At 37.1% G+C, this 22,092-nt stretch overlaps 1 protein-coding gene across 2 annotated transcripts in view; it reads left to right on the top strand.

Annotated features, from left to right (window-relative positions):
* LOC150087035 (tetratricopeptide repeat protein 37) overlaps positions 1-22,092 on the top strand; it is a 702,248-nt gene that overhangs the window by 73,584 nt on the left and 606,572 nt on the right. For both annotated transcript variants that reach the window (XM_090371768.1, XM_090371767.1), the window contains exons 5-6: positions 2,300-2,428; positions 17,415-17,513. In XM_090371768.1, the coding sequence (XP_090227894.1) occupies positions 2,300-2,428; positions 17,415-17,513 (228 nt within the window). The remainder of the gene's footprint in view (positions 1-2,299; positions 2,429-17,414; positions 17,514-22,092) is intronic.

Here is a 22,092-nt window from a genome sequence, read left to right as displayed (position 1 = left end):
AAATCCAACAGAACTGCAACACTTGCTATATAGGTAACACAATATAGATCATCCAAAACAGATCATCTAAATACAGATCATCCAAAACAGCAAATACCAGGGTGTTTTATCATAATAATAGTTTATAGTCAAACCACTCAATAACTGAACTTAGCCAACATGCGCAATCTTTCAATCACATCCCATTAACAGATTCAGCAGTAACAAATTAGATTAAATTCCAGTTATAAATTAATTCAATATGAAGCTTTACCCCATTGAATGGTTTTGATAGAACACATTGTACAAAGTTTTAAAAGCAAAATTAATGGAAAACGTTTTGCCAATGTGGCACTTAACACGTGTTAAGTTTTCCATACGTTATACAGTAGTGCATCCTGGGAGTTAAAATCACTATAAAGTCAGCTACCTTCTTCTCTTTCATGAAAGCCAACTGATGATGATGATGTCAAAAGTCTTATGTTGGGACTCTTGGTTTTTAATATGCTTGATTCTTAATACACAATTCCGATTCTTCCTTTATAGATGACAACCTAGGAAAAAGTTGTGCACTTGTTTCTTCCTTAGGATATGCTTTTAAATAGTTTAATTTCAACTCTTTTCACCCTCTGAGTTTTCTTTTTTAATACGGATTTTGAGGTTAGTGCTGCAACCATAAGCCATTGCTAAATGATTTAATGAGAAACTAACAATACTTGAAGCTCTAGCTGATTAACATAATTATAAATGATTTACTTGATGAGGGTAAGTTTTAAGTTTGGAGTCTTGATACCAGTATCTCTGCAGAAGAATTTGTAACCAAATCTCTCATGAAATTACTTAGTTTGTTTTTGTGCTGGAGATGGTTACTATCATATTCAGAATCTAATGATGATAGTGTATTGAGAGAATTTGGTGGTGAAGGCAATGATAGATTAGTTTAATGTGCACAGAGTCTTATAACAGATGGTAGATTCAAATAAGAAATGCCATTTTTATTTTTACTGTTATAGTCTTGCACATTAGATAAGAAAAAATTGCAGCTGTCTTCATGACTTATTGCTTTTTGCCAAACCAATGTGAATAGGAAAAAAAACCTTTTCTTCAGTTGTTTAACACAAGTATGACAGACTTTCTGTGTAGTCGATACAGAAGCATAAGTGTTCCCTGGAGGATAAGTGAATGGTTTCTACTTACGTGGTTTATATATTGCATCCCCCGAGGCAGTCATTAATTCAAAAATATTTCTACTGCAGATACCGTGAAGGGTATTGTAGGGTCATGGTACCTGCATGTAGCGATGAACTTTACAATAAAGATCTTATTTATTTATTTATAAGTGAATTGTCCTGAGGAAAGTGATGAATGAACTTCTCAGTGTTGGACCAAGTAAATTATTTACTTGGAGAGTAGGGAGTTTATCTTGTTTAGCAAGTTTCATGCTGAAATATGCATAATATGCCCTTTTAAGAAATTCTGTAATATTGTCCCATCACTTTTCTTTTTTTTTTTTTTAACAGAGTTAAAGTAGCAAATGTGTCAGATTTATTGACACAACTGCTTATTGCCATATGTGCACCACAAAACTTACGAACACAGTTTTATTTGGATTTTTTTGTTTAACTAAAACATTTATAGAGATTAGTGCTTCCTAGTGGCCTGCTGTGCATTTATATATATGTTTATTGCTATCTTGTTTTGTGTATTCTCAGAAATCCTGGTAGGTTTTCTGTTTTCATGTTAACTAGAAAAATTGGTAGTTAGTGGTTGCCAACCGTGAAATATTAAGAAAATGCAATGTCACTTTTCCATATTTATTCAAAAACATGAACAAAATATGGCACATTTTTCCGGAAATGTGTATGTGACTGACAGATAAATGGATGCAAATTTTACACATAACATACATAAATTATTAAAAAGCTGATATAATTTGCTGGACTCCCGTATCATTGGAGGCCTGTTTCATACTGTTTACTCTATGTTACACATTTTTTTTTTTTTTTTTTTGTTCCTGTTCTGCATTACTAGCATTGATCAGTGTTTAGTATATATAAGCTTATACTTATTCCAGAATTACTGCCTGTGAGTTAAAAAAAAAAAAAAAAACATGTAATATTTTACCCCACTAAAGTGAAATAGTCAAAATGAACTTAAAATAATTCAGTTATGCAATATATGAACTTAAAATAATTCAGTTATGCAATATATGAACTTAAAATAATTCAGTTATGCATTTTATTTAAAGATAATTGTTTCTTATTTCATCAATGTTTTGTTTTCATGATTCGATAATATTTTATCACTATTTTTTTAAAAGCATTTTGAGGTTCTGAAAAGATATGTCCTTTTGGCTGAAGGTGATATTGCTCAAGAAAGTTTGGCTTGGCAGGCAGTGGTAAATGAGCTTTCAGATGAAACAGATTTAAACAAAGAAAATCAAATGTTGGTGAGCATATGTGTGATTTTTTTTTTTTTTTTTTTTTTTTTTGCATCTTTCATTTCTTCCTTATTATATATAATAACAAAGCTTTCCTTAGGAAGATTTCATTAATCACTTCTTTTGGAGGTTTAATTCAGTAGGCTTATATGATTTGTAAGTTAAAAACAGCTGAACTTTTAATGATTTCAACCATTGAAATTTTAAAAATGTCGAGCTTTTTGAGGAAATTATTCAGCTTTACACTGACTATAATATAGTTTATAATTTTCATGAATATTTACGTGAAATTGAAATAGTGCTTTTCTACATGTTAGATACATTTTGTTATATTACAATGGGTGTTTGAAAAATAATGTGACTGGCAACACCCTGCTCACCTGTAGTGGTCTTGATAAGGTAATTTGTCATGTTGTGGCATGACATTTGGTGAGAGAGTAACTCAGTGGTTATTGTTGTGTTCCATTGTGTTTTGGTGCACCATGGCCATAGATGCCCATGTGCCAAAAAAATCCTCAAACAAACAATCCATTGTCTTTCATAAGCATTTTGTGAAACTTGTTTTTTAATAGGGGCAGTGAATGATATTTAATGTCTTTTAAGACAAAGATGTTAAGCTTGGTCAAAGTGGTAAAAAGAGATGTTACAGAAAGCCTATATGCAGAAGCAGTTAACAGAGAAACAGTATTTCAGGTGGCAGGATCATTCAAAAGCTACTAATTTTTTATACCAATGAAAAGGTATTGTTCATAGTATAGACCAAAATTGATTGATGTTAAAAGAACTGATGATTTTAATTTCAGAGAAGAAGGATGCAAGGGATGATTATAAATTATCAACAAATTTTAAATCCTACAAAAGTATTCTGTAATGAAGTAATATAGAAAGTTGAGCATGCTGAGATAGTTTATGAAAAGTCTTTGGCAAAGGGTGCAAAGAATAACAGTTAAGAATAACTTACTATTAATGCTTTTGTTAGCATTAATAGTAAGCAATCAACCATGGTACACTAAAATATCTATGGTAACAGATATCAGCTGACTAAAGAACCTGAACTAGTTGTTGATAAGTCAAATAAATATTTTACATCCATATTTACATGTGAGGAAGTTTTTTAAACTTCAGATTTACCAATAGCGTAGCTAAAACTAATCAGGAATGAATGATATTATTATAACTGAAAAGACAGTAGAAGTGAAGTTATAATTAAAAGTGAAAAAAGGCCAGTAATTTATCCAATTATATTGAATGAAACTACAAAAGAGGTTATGCATTTACTTCATTAGCTATTGTAATGAGAGTATCCTTGTAAGCAGAGGAAGTGGATGTAGATTGGTGATTTGCAAACGTTCCTGTTATTCACAAAGGTGGCACAAAGGGTGAAATGAGTAACTGCAATGTGCAAGGTAGTCTTCTGGGTCAGGAAAATTATAATGTCCTTGGTTAAGATTCTCTGACATGAACAAGTTTGTCCTGGGTCAGGAAAATTATGGTGTCCTTTGTTAAGATTCTCTGACATAAACACTTGATGAGGGGACACTGCTGTCTCTCTAGATTAGCATCATTGGGATAATGCCCATTCCTTGGTACCACAGTTACATCATTGAACTTGGTTTGTGCAGCTGTGATCTATAAAAGCTTAGAAAAGGGGATCCTAGTGTGAGGAGGCTCATTCCAAATACACAACTTTTCGCCCCTGCTTTCACCAGGAAGCCTTAGACTGCCTGATCAGGATCAGTCAATGGGTGATTTTTACTCATGGAGTCAACTGCATTCCAGTAGGCCTTTTCCCCTTTGGTCCTGGGACAGGGTGAAGACTTATTGGAAATATGGGCATGATATTCTAAGTAATCTTGGTATTCTATTTGAACACATGGTATCTACTGGGTTACAAGTGGACATCCCTTGTAGAGATCCATAGTGGGATATATAAGGCATGTCAAACTTTTTTTTTTTTACTCATATAAGTAATTCAAATCAAACTTCTCTAGGACCTTCACAAACGACTTAACTATTAAATGAAATGAAATTAACATAGTCAAAAGACAAAAACTGAAACATAACATTAAGTAGTATTACCATCCTTTTTTTGTAGTATGTGGAACAGGAAAGCAATCAGTAGGGAATGTCTCACTTGTAATCCCAATAAGCTTAGAAGAGATATTTTGGTAGAAGGCTTAAGTAGGCTCAATCGGAAATATTATTCCAAGAAAAGAGTGCCTGGTATTATTGCCCCACATAAAAAAAACATAATGTCCAAATGTGAGTTAATCCATTTTCCTGGAGAAGAAATTGAACTGATCAGGGTGTGATACATGTAACGCACATCATGATTCATATGCAATGGGAAAATTGACAACTATTAGGAATATAATTTTGACCTTGATGTACATCAAATACTGATAATTGTTAAGCTTAATACAGGTAGCCCTCGGTTTATGACAGTTTGTTTTGTGACAATTCACAATAATGAGTGTTTTTGAAACCAGAAGGCCAAAAATATCAAAAAAAAACATAAAAAATTTTAAAAATGTGCAACTATAAATACTGGATATGATGAAAAGAAACAGCACAGTCAATCAGAGATGAGAGCTATCCCCATCTACCATCTAAGCCAATCAGGAAAGAGGTGGCTGGAGATAAGAGGAGAGGAACACTGTTTGTTCATTGGTGTACTATCATTAGGCCATTATTCTATGGCCTAAAATTTTTAATTTAATCAAAAATTAAAAATTTTTGATTAAATTAATACAATAAGAGCTGCCATGTCTAGTAAGAGAAGGCAGTAAAGTCAAGTGAATGTGAAAATGTTGCTAAAACGTCACATAGATCTGTCATGTTGGAAAAAAAAGATGAAGGTAATTTAATTCATAGAATGGAAGATGGTCATACATGCCTTAATGTGTGTGTAGAAGTATGAAATTGCCTCCATTGATTGAGTACCATAATGAAAATTGCAGATGAAATAAAATAGTCAATGCAACATGCTAAGACAGTAAGTGTGACAAAAGGGAGTTATAGCAGAAGTAAACTTTTAGAAAAAATGGAGAAATTATTGTCATTGTGGGAGGATGACTTAAATCAAAAAAACATTCCGTTGGCTCAAGCAGTTATTACTGATAAGGCAAAGTCAATTTTTGAAGGTTTTAGAAAAAAGAGGGTGGTGAGGAGACATTTTTAGGTAGCAAAGGATGGCTCTTGCACCTTAAATCTCAAAGTAAGTGCTGCTGTGTGAAATGGTGAGGCAGCAAGTGCAGATGCTGAGGCAGTTTCAGTATTTCCTGCAGAGTTTCAAGCCATTATAAAGGAGAATAATTATCCTCCTGACCCAATTTTTAATGTTGACGAGACCAGGCTTAATTGGAAGAAATTGCCATCCCTTCATTGCCATGAAGAGCAGTCTGCACAATGTTTCAAGGCTGCAAAGGACAGGCTGATACTTCTACTGGGAACAAATGTGTCTGTCACTTTAAAATTAAAACCAATGTTGGTGTACCATTTACAGACACCACATGCTCTCAAGGGCCTAAACAAAGCCATTTTGCCAGTCTACTGGAAATGAGAATGAGTTACCAGTCAAGGCTCTTCTTCTCTTGGACAATGCCCCTATCCATCCTGCAAACCTTGCTGAAGTTGGAACATTTGAATCTGAACGTCAATGTTGTTTGCATACCGCCACTTCAGTTTTGCAACCAATTGACCAAGGGGTAATAGCAATCTTTAAAGCCTATTACCTCTGCCTATTACCTCTTCATGGAAATGGTGAGAGTTTTGGACAGGTCAGACAAAACTATCAAGGATTATTGGCACTCATTCAACATTTTGAAGGGCATTTTGACACTTTTTGACATTTTGAATTAACATCAATGCAGCTCAGGGAGGAAGTGTCAGTGAACTGTTTGAATGGAGTGTGGTGCAGCTTCTCTCACAATTTATGCATCACTTCACAGGATTAGAGCCAGTGGAGCACCAGCTGTTGTTGTTATTTGGTTTTTAGGAGCATTAGCAACTAAGGCCATATTGCTCTGGGGATATGTGGTGGTCATTCCCTGACCTTTTCCGCATCCTCTGTATTTGGTGGCTCACGGGCTCAAACCCCAGTCTAATCAAGAAGCATGTGCTACGCACTGCTGTGGAGCACCAGCCTGTTAACATTTAAGATGTTAACAGGCTGGTGCAAGAGGTGGGATTAGATGAGGTTACAGCTGAATATGTAACAGAGCTATTGGATAGCCATGGACAACAGCTATTCAAAACAATTTGAATAGCTGTTGTCCATGTTATTTAGCTGTCCATGTTATTTAGCCAATTCTTCCGAGCTATCCAACTTGGAAGAATTGGCTAAAGAACTAAGCCAACAGGAGGAGGAGAAAGAAAAATATGAAGAGCCTCCTCTAAAATCTGTGAATACAAGCAATCTACAGTGCATCCTTAAAGCCATGGAGACCCTCACTGATGTGTGCTCTGTGAGATTGACCACAACTGGAGCGAAGTGCCAAAGTGAAAAGGAGCATAATTGTATCCATTGGCCCTTATTCTGAGATTCTCAAAGAAAGAAATAGGAAATCTCGACAGTGAACACTGCATGCTTTCTTCAAAAAAATGACTTCACCAGAGAAGTAGGCGCCTCCGTAGCCAGGTGGGCAGGAGCAGCAGTGCGTAGTACACGCTTCTGGATTAGACCGGGGTTCGAGCCCGTCACCACCAAATACGGAGGATGCGGAAAGGTCAGGAAATGACCACCGCATATCCCGGAGCAATATGGCCTTAGTTGCTAATGCTCTTAAATAACAAACAAACAAACAACCAGAGAAGTAAAATCTCTGCATTATGCCACTGTCAAAAAAGATCAATGCACAGGCCTTCAGTGGTGCTTAGAAAACCTTTCGGTCTGGGCTTGGAACATATCAAAGTAAATGAACAAAATTTAATTTTTTTATTTGTAAACTTTGGTGTGAAATTACCAAAGAGTGACTGTTCATGAAATTGCTGAAAAAAAACTTGCATCTCCATCGGATCATTTCATGCCATTTTAATGAAAACTTGGAACGTAGATATGTTTCTGCAACAACTTCCATGCCACAGCTGTTAACAGAAGAACCATGTGACTGTTTTCAGCTAGACTTCTTCCCTGACCGAAAAAACATGGCCAGTGCATAGCAAAGCAAAGGCCATGTTATTGCTAGCATTTCTTGACTGTGAGGTCGTTGATCAACATGAATATGCTCCAGAGGGACAAACAATTAATAAGGAGTTCTACACAAAGTTCTGAGAATCTTTCATGCAATTTGAATAAAAAGACCAGAAAAGTGGAACTTCAAAGACTTGGTCCTTGAGTTGTCACAGACATTCTGTCAAATATACTATACAAGGTTTACTTGCTACCTGGGAGTCTAAAACCTGATGGAACTGATATTCGGGTGTCAAGTTAAGTGGACCCAATTATGGCGAAATCCAGACGGTCTGTGACAGCCAAATCCTATGCTTTCACCTTCACAATGTGGTCACCCACAGTGTGCTTGTGCATGGTGTAACCCCCATGCACAAGCACACTACGGGTGACCACCCAGGTGTGTATCAATGTAAGCAGGGTCCAGGTGTGGTGCCCACACCACATGGATGAATGCTGCCCCTCTGTGTTACCAGGCAATAATAGGTGGTAGATGACTCTCATCAACCAGTGCAATACCACCACAATACCACCACTATTGGTGGCTTGAAGTGGTGGAACCCATGTTTAGTATGCAGAGCTAAGTTCTGGTCAACCTTCCCCATCTCTTCCATCATGCAGTATGACTGATGACTTTTGAGGTTATGATGGACATCATGGCGAGATCCAATCTTCCTTATATTTCAAGGGTACAGCTGTAAAACGGTGTTTGCTGGCCGGCCGCTAGTTAGTACGATGGGCCGAACCAATGGTAACTCTTTAGGAGGCTTCTGGGTCAGCTAGTGTATAATTTTGCTGCCTCTACTCTGCCAGATAGTGATTGGAGGGAGTCCGAGTAGTGTGCATGTGGGGGGGGGGCATTGTCGAAGTGACATTATGTCAAAGATCTGGGTATATTCTTACCATGAGTATGCCATATCCAAAAATTTCATTACTTCATACAGCAACTCTTCTCCCCCACTTTTTCTTACTATTAAATACACCATGAATTGTCAAACTAATAGAGAAAGGTTATCTGCAAAAAGATCTAAACCTCCCAAACACTTCCTAGTTAATTTCACAAATATACGTGGTCTCATTTGTAATCTCAGTAATGTCCATGTCCACTTTGTCTGCCAAACGCCATGTACTTTTTCTGACAGAATCTCAGTTATTGGTTGATTCAACTACTGCTCATCTGAGTTGCCCAAATTATTTGCTGTATGATTCTTTTCACCTCAAAGGTGGTACTTGTGCAAATGACAGAATCTCAGTTATTGGTTGATTCAACTACTGCCCATCTCAGTTGCACTAATTATTTGCTGTATGATTCTTTTCACCTCAAAGCTGGTACTTGTGCAAATGACAGAATCTCAGTTATTGGTTGATTCAACTACTGCCCATCTCAGTTGCACAAATTATTCGCTATATGATTCTTTTCACCTCAAAGGTGATACTTGTGCAAATGTCCATTGCAGTATTCCCTGTCAGAGACTTGGTACTTTGGAATCTCCTCTTTTCGATCTTCTCTGGCTTAAAATTCTTCTCTGTCTGTTCTGATTTTCCCTGTCACAGACTTAGCAATTTGGAATCTCCTCTCTTTGATCTTCTCTGGCTTAAAATCTCTCTACCTCATTGTGTCAAATTCATCTGTTGTCTCTAACGTTCTCCCAACTCCAGGCACCTCCGTAGCCAGGTGGAAAGGAGCAGCAGTGCGTAGCATACGCTTCTTGATTAGACCGGGGTTTGCGCTCGTCACCACCAAATACGGAGGATGCGGAAAGGTCAGGGAATGACCACCGCATATCCCGGAGCAATATTGCCTTAGTTAATGCTCCTAAAAACCAAATAACAAACAACAACAATCTCCCAACTCCATTAATCACATGGAGCTCTTTGACTTCCTCTCTTTGCAACTTGACTTTCTCCAGTCCAACTTTCCTAACAGTGAGGTAATTTTCCTTGGTGATTTTAATGTTCACAACTCCAGTTGGTTTCCGTTTTCTAATCACACTGACCCAGCTGGTTGTGATGCTGAGGCTTTTGCAATTACTAATGACCTTACACAGATTGTTCATTTACCTACAAGAATACCGGACAATCCTAATCATACATCCAATACGCTTGATCTTTTTCTCACAAACAACCCTTCTAAGTACACGGTTGAAGTGAGTGGTCCTTTTAGGCACTTCAGATCACATCTTTGTGATTGTCTCTTCTCCAATGGAACCTTAATCTCATGGCTATTCCCAACCTCGTGTTGTTTGGCATTACAAGAATGCAAAATGGGATGACCTGCGAGACTTCTTTTCTTCTTTTCCTTTGTCGAATTACTATTTCAAAACTTCTGATGTCAACGTTTGCTCATATCGTGTTAGTGAAATTATTCTTGCAGGAATGGAATCCTTTATCCCACACTCCACTTTAAAATCTCGTTTGTTTTCCAATAAATGTGCTAAGGCTGTTCAAGAGAAGAATGTTGCATATCCTAATTGGCTTGTTTCTTATTGTTCAGTTTCATTTTCTGCCTACACCAAAGCTCACAACGATTGTAAAGCAGTTATTAATCAGTCCAAACTAGAGTTTCAACAGGCTAAGAGTAAAAAACTTGCTTCTTGTCCTAATGGTAGCCGAGCATTCTGGTCTCTTGCCAAAGCTATTGGCCGCAACTTTTGCCCATCTCTGCTCCCACCTCTGTCCAAACCAGATGGTTCTGTTGTCATTTCAGCCAAGGATAAAACTGACTTGCTAGCATCCCATTTTTCTTCCAACTCATATATTCATGATCTTGGTAAAACACCTCCCACCATTCCCAACATGCTTCATTCAATGCCTCATGTGGTCTTCCATCAAAAGGATGTCAGAAGGATTTTGACGAATCTTGATGCTAAGAAAGCTCCAGGTCCCGATGATATTTCTCCACTTGTTCTCAAAACCTGTGCTCTTGAACTTACTCCTATTCTTTGCCGCCTTTTTTCACTTTCTTATTCCAAAGGTGTTTTTCCTTCTGCTTGGAAATTTGCTCATATCCAGCCAGTTCCTAAAAAGGGTGACAAATCCCTCCCATCCAATTATCGTCCCATTGCCGAACGGGCTAGCCGAGTAGGTAAAGTGCCTGCCTGGCAACCCAAAGGTCGCGGGTTCGATTCCAGCCTCGGACTGGATATCACGATGGTGCCGAACCAACCGGTTGGTTGGATATCCCGGCCACGATACACGAAGGAAGCAACTGGTTTCTTAAAACTGGTTTCTTTGTGTATTAATCACATCATACGAAATAAATAAATAAATCGTTCCATTGCAATTACTTCTACTCTTTCTAAAGTAATGGAGAAATGAATTAACCGCCAACTCTTGAACTACCTAGAAACCTTATATCTGATCAACGATCGCCAGTATGGATTCCGTCAGTGTCGATCCACTGGTGATATTCTGGCTTATGTTACCCGTTTATGGACTAATTCAATGGAAAGGTTTGGTGAAACAAGTAATTGCTCTTGACATCTCAAAGGCTTTCGATCGTGTTTGGAGTAAAGGTCTTCTAAACAAGCTTCCATCTTATGGTTTTCCAACTGTTTTTAGTAATTGGTTATCCAGTTTTCTCTCTGATCGCTCAATGAGGGTGATGGTAGATGGCTCTCTGTCTTCTAACTTCTCCACTAATGCCTGTGTCCCCCCAAGGTTCAGTTCTTTCCCCCACTCTTTTCCTCTTGTATATTAATGACCACTTTCCACATTCCACTTTCCATTTTGAGAAACCTTGTCCTGCTCAATCAGCTTCAACTTCTCGAAAATCTGCTACCAATTCCTTAAATGCCAGTCTTCAGGTAATTCTCCAGTAGGGCAAAGACAACTTAGTTGATTTCAACATTTCTAAAACTCAGTTTTGTCTTATATCTCGCAAAAAGGATTCTTCTGCTCCTATGCTTATCTTTAGTGTTACTCCGATTTCTGGGCAAAATGATATATCTCTGTTGGGGATTACCCTGACTTCTAATCTCTCTTGGCACAAGCATATTACAAATATTGCTTCTTCTGCATTTAAAAAACTTGGTTTTCTCTTTCGCTCTCGGCGTTACTTTTCTTCCAAACAGCTGCTCACTCTGTATAAATCGCAAATCTGCCCTGCCATGTATTATTGTTCCCACATCTGGGGTGGTGCTTCCAAAACTTCTCCCAGTCTTCTTGATTCCATTCCGAAGAGGCCAGTTAGGTTAATTAATGACTCATCTCTAACAGTCTCTCTCTCCACTCGCTGTCTCATAGATGTACTGTTTCTGCTGCATGCCTCTTCTACAGATACTTCCATGGGCACTGTTCTTCTGAATTGGCTTTTATAATTCCCGCTCTCTCTTTCAAAACAGTCCGAACTCGTGCCGACACCAGTCAACATCCATTTACTGTCCAACTTCAAACTCACAGAACAACTTTTCATCTTCCTTGTTTATTCATTCAACTGCTGTTTTCTGGAACAAACTTCCTTCATACGTATTTCCTGAAAATTACAGTCTGCAGAAGTTCAAGTCCAATGTCAACAAATATCTTCTTTCGTCTTCTCAATGAGGCGCACCATAACCTCAGCAGATTATGCGCCATTAAACCTCCATAACACACACACACACTCTTCTTCTCGACCTCCAACCCAAGCATGGTACTAAGTACTATAGGTTCTAACACCTCTCGTGTTTGGGTTTTACATTAAAAAAAAAAAAAAAAAAACCTCTCTGCCTCATTCTGTCAAATTCATCTGTTGTCTTTACTGTTCTCCAAATTCCACTAATCACTTGGAGCTCTTTAATTCCCTCTCTTTGCAACTTGATTTTCTCCAGTCCAACTTTCCTGAAAGTGAGGTAATTTTCCTTGGTGATTTTAATGTTCATAACTCCAGCTGACTTCCGTTTTCTAGTCACACCAACCCAGCTGGTCGAGATGCTGAGACTTTTTCAATTACTAATGACCTTGCACAGATTGTTCATTTACCTACAAGAATACCGGACAATCGTAACCATACAGGCAACACGCTTGATCTTTTTCTCGCAAGCAACCCTTCTAAGTACACAGTTGAAGTGAGTGGTCCTTTAGGCTCCTTGGATCACAACTTCGTTATTGTCTCTTCTCCAATTGAGATTTTATCTCATGGCTATTCCCAACCTCATGTTGTTTGGCATTACAAGAATAAAAAATGGGATTATCTGTAAGATTTCTATTCTTCTTTTCCTTGGTCGGATTACTGTTTCAAAAATTTTGATGTCAACATTTGCTGAGATCATGTCAGTTAAATGAATCTTGTAGGAATGGTATCTTTTATCCCACACTCCACTTTAAAATCTTGTCCTTTATCTAAACCTTGGTTTTCCAATAAATGTGCTAAGGTTGTTCAAGAGAACATTGAATATCGTAATTGGCTTGTTTCTAATTCTTCAGTTTCATTTTCTGCTTATGCCAAAGCTCACAACAATTGTAAAGCAGTTATTAATCAGTTCAAACTAGAGTTTGAACAGACTAAGAGTAGAAAACTTGCTTCTTGCCCTACTGGTAGCCGAGCATTCTGGTCTCTCGCCAGAGCTATTGGTTGCAACTTTTGCCCATCTCTGCTCCCACCTCTGTCCAAACCAGATGGTTCTGTTGTCACTTCAGCCAAGGATAAAGCTGAATTGCTAGCATCCCATTTGTTCTCCAACTCCTGTATTAATGATCTTGATAAAACACCTCCCACCATTTCCAACACGCTCCATTCAATGCCTCCTGTGGTCTGCCGTCAAAAGGATGTCAGTAGGATTTTGACGCTTCTTGATGCTAAGAAAGCTCCAGGTCCCAATGGTATTTCTCCACTTTCTCAAAACCTGTGCTCCTGAACTTACAGGTGCCTCTGTAGCCAGGTGGGAAGGAGCAGCGGTGTGATGCACACACTTCTTGATTAGACCGGGGTCTAATCAAGAAGTGTGTGCCAAATATGGATGGTGCGGAAAGGTCAGGGAATGACCACCGCATATCCCGGAGCAATATGGCCTCAGTTGCTATGCTCCTAAAAACCAAATAACAAACAACAGCAAACAAACCTGAACTTACTCCTGTTCTTTGCCGCCTTTTTTCACTTTCTTATTGCAAGGGTGTTTTTCCTTCTGCTTAGAAATTTGCTCATATCCAGCCAGTTACTAAAAAAAGGGTGACAAAATCCCTCCCATCCAATTTTTGTTCCCCTTGCAATTACTTCTACTCTTTCTAAAGTAATGGAGAAATTAATTAACTGTTAACTCTTAAACTACCTAGAAACTTTCCGTCTGATCAACGATCGCCAGTATGGATTCCGTCAGTGTCGATCTACTGGTGATATTCTGGCTTATGTTACCCATTTATGGACTAATTCAATGGAAAAGTTTGGTGAAACACAAGCAGTTGCTATTGACATCTCAAGGGCTTTCGATCATGTTTGGCTTAAAGGTCTTCTAAACAAGCTTCCATCTTATGGTTTGCCAACTATTTTTTGTAATTATTTATCTAGTTTTCTCTCTGAACACTCACTGAGGGTGATGGTAGATGGCTCTCTGTCTTCTAACTTCTCCACTAATGCCGGTGTCCCCGAAGGTTCAGTTCTTTCTTCCACTCTTTTCCTCTTGTATATTAATGACCTTCTTCCATTGACTGGAAATCCAATCCATAGTTTTGCCAATGGTAGAACATTGCATTCCACTTTCCATTTTGAGAAACCTTGCCCTGCTCAATCAGCTTCAACTTCTCGAATATCCGCTACCAATTCCTTAAATGCCAATCTCCAGGTATTTCTCCAGTGGAGCAAAGACAACTTAGTTGATTTCAACCCTTCTAAAACTCAGTCTTGTCTTATATCTCGCAAAAAGGATTCTTCTGTTCCTATGCTTATCTTTAGTGACATTCCGATTTCTAGGAAAAATGATATATCTCTTTTGGGGATTACCCTGACTTCTAATCTCTCTTGGCACAAGCATATTACAAATATTGCTTCTTCTGCATCTAAAAAACTTGGTTTTCTCTTTCGCTCTCGGCATTACTTTTCTTCCAAACAGCTGTTTACTTTGTACAAATCGCAAATCCATCCTACCATGGAATATTGTTCCCACATCTGGGGTGGTGCTCCCAAAACATCTCTCAGGCTTCTTGATTTTGTTCAGAAGAGGGCAGTTAGGTTAATTAATGATTCATCTCTGACAGAGTCTCTCCACTCGCTTACTCATAGACGTACTGGTTCTGCTACATGCCTCTTCTACAGATATTTCCACGGGCACTGTTCTTCTGAATTGGCTTCTATAATTTCCGCTCTCTCTTTCAAAACAGTCCGAACACATGCCACCACCAACCAACATCCATTTACTGTCCAACTTCAAACTCACAGAACCAACTTTTCATCTTCCTTGTTTATTCATTCAACTGCTGTTTTCTGGAATAACCTTCCTTCATACGTATTTCCTGAAATTACAGTCTACAGAAGTTCAAATCCAATGTCAACAAATATCTTCTTTCGTCTTCTCAACCTACAACCCAAGCATGGTACTAAGTACTATAGATTCTAATACCTCTCATGTTTGGGGTTTGCATAAAAAAAAAAAATATATATTAGTTATTAACATTGCGCAGAATTTTCTTAATTCTTATATAAAATATTAATTTAAAATTTTGTTACAGTGGAGATTTGTGAATAGAGATGCATTAATTTATTTGATATACAACGGTAACAATTATTCTGTAGAGAAATTAAATAAATTTCTTGCATGTGATAACAAGATTGTTTCATTTTTATCACCATAACAGTCATGCACCTAAATATTAAAATAAGCACAAAAGAGAGTGAAAGAGAATCCATATTTTGGGATATTATTTGCTGTTTAATAATTATAATCCAGGAAAAAAAAATTACATTTTTCTCTCTCTCTCTCTCTCTCTCTCTCTCTCTCTCTCTCTCTCTCTCTTTCTCTCTCTCTCTCTCTCTTTTGTCACTTTCAGTAACTTTGCAACTAAACAAACTGTGTTGGTGACAAGCTTGTTAGCTCAGAACAAATTAAAAAATGTTTGATTATACTTGCATAAAAATTTTTCTTGGTTGTGGAATTAGATTTTTTTTTTTTTGCTTATAAATAAATGTCTTTTTGTGATAAAAACCATTGAAACTTTGAAATGAAAATATTACAGACAACTATAAACTAAAATAATTATGCATAACATACATTAAAAACCCACAAATTTTCAGGATATTAGAACTATTCAGTTCAAGCATGGAGGTTTTTATATCTTTCATCTATTAATTTGGCTCAGCAAAGTAGTATTGAAAATGAGAGAAAAGGTCCAGAAGCAGCTTTGCTGTTAATCTCTCTCTTTCTGTCGGCTGCTTTGCTCTGTAGTGACACACCCAGGAGCTCCCATGCTTGCCCGATAGCCCCAGTAAGTATCCCTAGTAATAAAGTTGTCCCTGGCACACCTCCTCGTGGCCAAGGGAGTCAGGGGACCAGCTGTACCCTGCCCCCTGGCTTCGAAGTCGCCACGTGCCGGCACTCAACGTAACACCACATACTTTACACACCTACATATACACACTTGGCAGCCTTGGCTTTTTGCCTTTTCAGATGCTACAGCGGTATATAGGGGGAACACTGGAGACCGCAATTAAAACAAACCTTGACCTTGTAGTGACACCCAAATGTGCACTGGTTCCTGCAATTGCTCTATGTGACAGTTTAGCAGGAGTAGCTTTGCACTTTGTTATGGCGTTTTCTGAATGAGCAGTAGTGCTAGAAAAGAGAAATGTAACTCTTTTTTGCATGTTTTTTTTTTTTTTTTTTTTTTATTACAAGTATTAAAAAGCAAATAAAGGTAAGGTAACAAAGTACTTGATGGGCATGAATTGTTGAAGCCACCTCAACAATTCATGTTGAGGGAAATGGACCACGCTGGACCAGTGCAGGTTGGCAGATCGACCGTGTTAGTAGTCAGGGGCTTGAACCCCGGTTTACTCAAAGAGTGCATGCTACTGCACTCTTGCTTCTGACCACTTGGCTATGGAGGCAAATATAATATCTCACAGTATGGATACTCTCTCTCTTTAGAAGGTAGGTACAATTTTACATAAACAACAGTGTTTGTTATAATGTATACGTTGAGCTGCATGACTATTATGGTATCAAAAACAAAAGTCAGCAGTCTGTTATTTTGTGCAAGAAATTAAAAAAATTCTTATATCTGGTTGTAAATTCCTTAAGAATTATTATTTTTTTTTTTGGAATCCTACAACAGCCCTTTGTGGCAGCCTAGCACAATACACTGCCATCTGCAACTCATTTTGGAGAAGTCTATGTTCGATTTCCATCGATGATTGGAGGAATTTCTGAAGTCTTCTTCATTCGAGGCTCTAGTTAACCAATCTCAGGCAGAGAGTGTAGGGTTTCCCTGCGAGTTATTCTAGATTTTCCAGCCTACAAGCATGCATATCAGCCTGTGAACACACACTTCTACAGATATAATACTCTTGTGTTATGAGAGCTTAGGATCCATATTTTATATATATATTTAAGTCCTCCATTACATAAGAATTTTTTTTTTCTCTGAAGCATGTTTATTATAATTTTCTCTCTCTCAAATTAAGCACATACACGTACAACCACTTAAAGATGCACAGTACATGCATTGGGAAATCGCTCATTTTATATCATTAGTGGTGATACAAAATGAGCGATTGTATGAGATTGTTTGTATTAAGTAGCAAACCTAGTCGTAGGTGTGTAGAGAAAAGGCTATGTTCAGCATGTAAAATAATTTTATAAGCTAGATAATATCTTAGCTTACTATGTATATTGATATTTATTATCTCCATGGTTTTAGCTTGAAAATGCATATAATAAACTACTTCAGAATGATGAAAATTTGTCAAAGGAGTGTCAAATGGAACTTTTCAGAAAATATTGTGTGTGCTTATACAAGGTAAGTCAAGTTGATTGAGTTTTATACTTTATTCAGTAATAATTGACTAATAATACAATACAATACATTACAATTTATCCATCAAAAGATTTGTGTACAATAAATAAACTTTTTAAGAAAATTAAATTTCTTGATAAGTTATAATTCATCAAATTTATTATTAAACAAAAAAGAAAAAAAAAAAGGAAATTACTACACATACATACTACAAAGTACTCCCTCTTTACAGAGAGTACTTTTTATATCTAAAGCAACTCTAATCCACTTAATCATTAAGAATCAAAAATTTCTTATTAAATATTTTAATTTGAAAATGGGATGACTTCTCCTGAATCTGAAATTAACTAGCCAACAAATTTTAAATTATATTCATTGTATGCCTTTCTCCAAATCTGTTCAGTACCCTAGGGTGAGGCAAAACAATTGGTTTTGGATTCCTTAAATTATGTGAAAAATTCCTTTGCTCATTCAACTCATCAAAAATAATGTTCAAATTTTTCAAAATTAAGTTTAACTTCAGTTTTTAAACTGGATAAAAGATTTTATATTTTAACAAAAATTGCCTTCTCTTATTCAAGTTATTCCAATTATTTTTTCCCGTTATAAGTATCAAAATCCTGCTAATTAAGTTATTTATTACCCATACTTATGATAGATCTGCTCATGCCCATACATTAAATAAATAATTAAGTTGGGAATCCACTAATGCATAATATAAGATAACTTTTGTTCTAAGATATAACTTATTCTTAATATAGTGAAACAAGTACACATAAAATCTTATTTTTTTTATACCAATATGTTATATGAATTGCCCAACAAAGACTGTAGTCATTCCATAACCCAAGATAACAGTGATTTGAAACTTTTTCCACAGTTTGACATTTGCAATTCTGAAAATTCTGATCATGAAGGCATTTGTGTTTATGTATTTTAACAGAAGGATAACTATCTAGAATTTGATGAGGAGGTATAATTACCAAAAATTTTGTTTTTTTTTCAAAACTGAGTGCTAATTTATTATCATGTATCCAACTCTGCAAATGAATAAGATCCTACTGTAGATCATGTCATATTTGTTAGGTTTTTTTCAACTGTATATAAGATTATATCATCTGCATAAACTTTTATAAAAGATCTCTTAATTACTTCAAATATGTCATTTTCGTAAATATTGAACAGTATTGGCCCTGCATGAGTGCCTTGATGTACCCCTCTTTATATTAAATGATTTTCCTTTTATATTTTCTACTTCAACTGTTATTTTTATTTTGGTTAAATGACATGCTAATAGTTGATTGATTCTTCCACTTATACCATATTTCATTAATTTTTGTTGCAATGTAGGGATATCTATTAAGTCATAAGCTTTAGTCAAATCTATAAAAAAATCATGATGAAATTATTATTTAAATATAAGTTAAAAGAATACAATAAATTCTCTAATAATGTCTCTGCACTCTTACCCTTATGATATGAGAATAGAGAGTTGTTTAGTAATCCATATTGAAGTAAGTACTTACTAATATGAGAAAAAACATAATTTTCTATAATCTTATTTAGTACTGACTGTATAAGTCTATAATTATAATAATCATCTTGTGAACCCTTTTTATATATTGGAATTACCTTAAATGAAAGTAAATTAGTTGGATAGCACCCTTCTTCTAAGCTCCACTAAGAGTACAGCAAACCATTCCTTATTCCTTTTAACTTTGGTTACTGTAATACAATCCTATCCATAAGATTTCTTGTTCTCTAACTGTTCTATAATCCTAAGAATCTCAGTATGTAGTGGAGTTAAAACTACACAAGAATTCCTAATTTGAGGAAGACTATCTTGTTGTTTAAAAAAAATTTGGCAATAATGATTATGAAACCTATTCATATCTAAAATAGCCTTGGCAAAATTATTTGCAGCCTCATACTGTTTATTTATACCAGAAATAATAATAGCATTAGCATTACTAGAGGCATTTGATGCAAGAAAGCAAGCTTATGCAGCATCAGCCAAAAAATAATAATAATAAAAAAATAAATAAATAAATAAAAAATAAATAAAAAAATAACCACTTCCACTTCACCCCTCTGTTCGTTCGAAATACCTGTCCAGCTGAGCCTTAAACTTATTTAGGCTATCAACTTCCATGACAAGGAATGGAAGTCTGTTCCACCAACCAACTACCCGCTGGCTAAAGGCAAATCTCCTCACATCTATCCTACGTCTGTCACATCTATCCTATGTCTGTCCTTCCTCAGTTTGAATTTATGCCCTCTCAGGTGATTATTCTGAGCAAGAGGAAGAATCCCATCAGCATTAAGCATGCTCAAACCATTCAAGGCTTTATACACCTCTATCAGATCACCTCGCTGATGCCTAGTCTCCAGACACTGTAATTTGCAAAACTTAAGCCTTTCTTCGTAAGAGCACCCCTTTGTTCCATTCACTAATCTTGTTGCCCTTCTCTGTACTCGTTCCAGCATCTCTACATCCTTCTTGAAATGAGGCCTCCAGACCTGTATACAGTACTCTAGGTGTGGTCTGACCATTGCCTTATACAAGGGAATAATCACCTCCTTATCCCTGCTAGAAAAATTCCTATATATCATCAACAATACGCCATGAGCTACTCTTGCAGCCCGTCCGCACTGCTCAGAAAACTTCATATCTGCCTGCACAACCACCCCCAGGTCCCTTTCATTCTCTATCACTGTCAGTGTAGTACCACAGAGTTGATACGTTGCTCTGGGGTTGCTGTTTCCCATATGTAGTACTTTACATTTGTCAATGTTAAACTTCATTTGACACCTCTCAGCCCATCTGCTCAATCTTTCCAGATCCTGTTGCAGTAGCATGGTGTCAGTAGTGTGACAACCCTGCCAACCTTCGTATCGTCTGCAAACTTGGACATTAAGCTTGATATACCATCATCAATATCATTTATAAATACAGAAAACAATACTGGACCCAATACTGAACCATGAGGGACTCCACTAATAACATTAGTCCACGATGAGCAGTGTCCATTGATTACCACTCTCTGTCTTCTCCCCCTCAACCACCCCTTTATCCACAGCAGCAATTTGCCTCCAATGCCACACTGCTCCAATTTGTGCAGCAGTCTTCCATGTGCAACAGTATCAAAAGCCTTTCTAAGATCCAAGTATATAATATCAAAGTTATTCCCTGCATCCAGTTCTTTTGTGACTGCATCATAGTATCCAGTCAATAATAAGGGATGTAATTTTTCCTATGGTTATGCTGCTGGACCACCAATGTGATGGGCCCTAGTTGAAATACTGCCATAAAAAGGGGGGATACTGTGAAAGTCACTTCATTGGACCTACCTCTCTAAAGGTTGAAGTGGCAGACCTACATCCCTGAAGATCTGAGGCAGAGAGTGGCACCATCTGATGTCATTCCTAATAATTACTACCCACCACTGGATGCAAAAGCCAAAGCTAAACAGGTCCACCTACACATGCAGCCGGATAAAGATAACAAGTAGAAATATCGAACATACTGCATCGAGTGTGGCACAGGATAAAGTTATTCACATTCAGGCCTTAGGCAGAGGGCATTGGTTTGAAAAGTTGGAGTCTCTCGAGGAAGACAGTGGTGCAAGTTACCCTATCTACCATATGGCTACCACATGGGAAGGGAAAGACCATCCAGCCCAACCAACTGGAAGTGCTTCCTTCCTGACAACTCAGGAAGGAAGAAAAACCAGTGCATGAAGTGGAGCAGCAAAATGAATAGGTTCATCGTGAAATAAGCTAGAGACTAATGTGATAATGTATAGGATGCAACTACATGCTTAGTGTTTGTAACAGTTTCTGACTGTTTTGGTCACCAAACAGCAAATAGCAGACAGGGATGGACCATTGTCATGAAAACCTGCTATGCAATTTTGCAATTCTGCAATTTTGGAAAAAATTGAGCAGGATGTGAGTGACCAACTATAAAGAACAAAGAAAATGGACACAGCTGAATCAGAACTACAGAAGGAACAGCAAAAACAAGAAATTCAACTCAGAGCAGCCAAAGTGAAAAGAGATGAGGTCACGATATTCAGATTAGAACAGTGTTTCCCAACCTTTTTCGAGTTGCAACCTCCTTTTATAATAGCCATCTAACCTGCGACCCCTGCCACACTTGCATAAAAACGCATTTTTAATAGGGTGAAGAAAACACAGTAAAAATAGATTTGTCAGAATATAGTTCTAACCTAATATTTAATGCGGTGGTTGTACTTGCATCTGGACGACCAGCTTCAAAATTCGTGGCTGAGCATTTGTTAAAGCCAACCTCATGTCATCCTCAACAGTCAGTCTGTTTCTTGCCTTTGTTTTGATATGAAGAAGCATTGAAAATCCACTCTTGCAGAGATATGTAGAGGCAAATGGAAGTAAAACTCGAAAGGCAAGCATGGTGACATTTGGATATGACTGATACATAGCACGCCAGAACTGAGTCAGTAATTTTTCATAAAACAAATTATGTGCCGAGGAATCGTTCCGCAGATCCAAAAATTCATCAGGAATGCTGGCTACATTCAGGGAATCAGAGAATGGGTTT

The sequence above is a fragment of the Mastigoproctus giganteus genome, chromosome 4 (assembly GCF_048544385.1).
Source record: "Mastigoproctus giganteus isolate SK-2022 chromosome 4, ASM4854438v1, whole genome shotgun sequence".
NCBI lineage: Eukaryota > Metazoa > Arthropoda > Arachnida > Uropygi > Thelyphonidae > Mastigoproctus > Mastigoproctus giganteus.
This window is presented reverse-complemented; position numbering and strand designations above follow the sequence as displayed.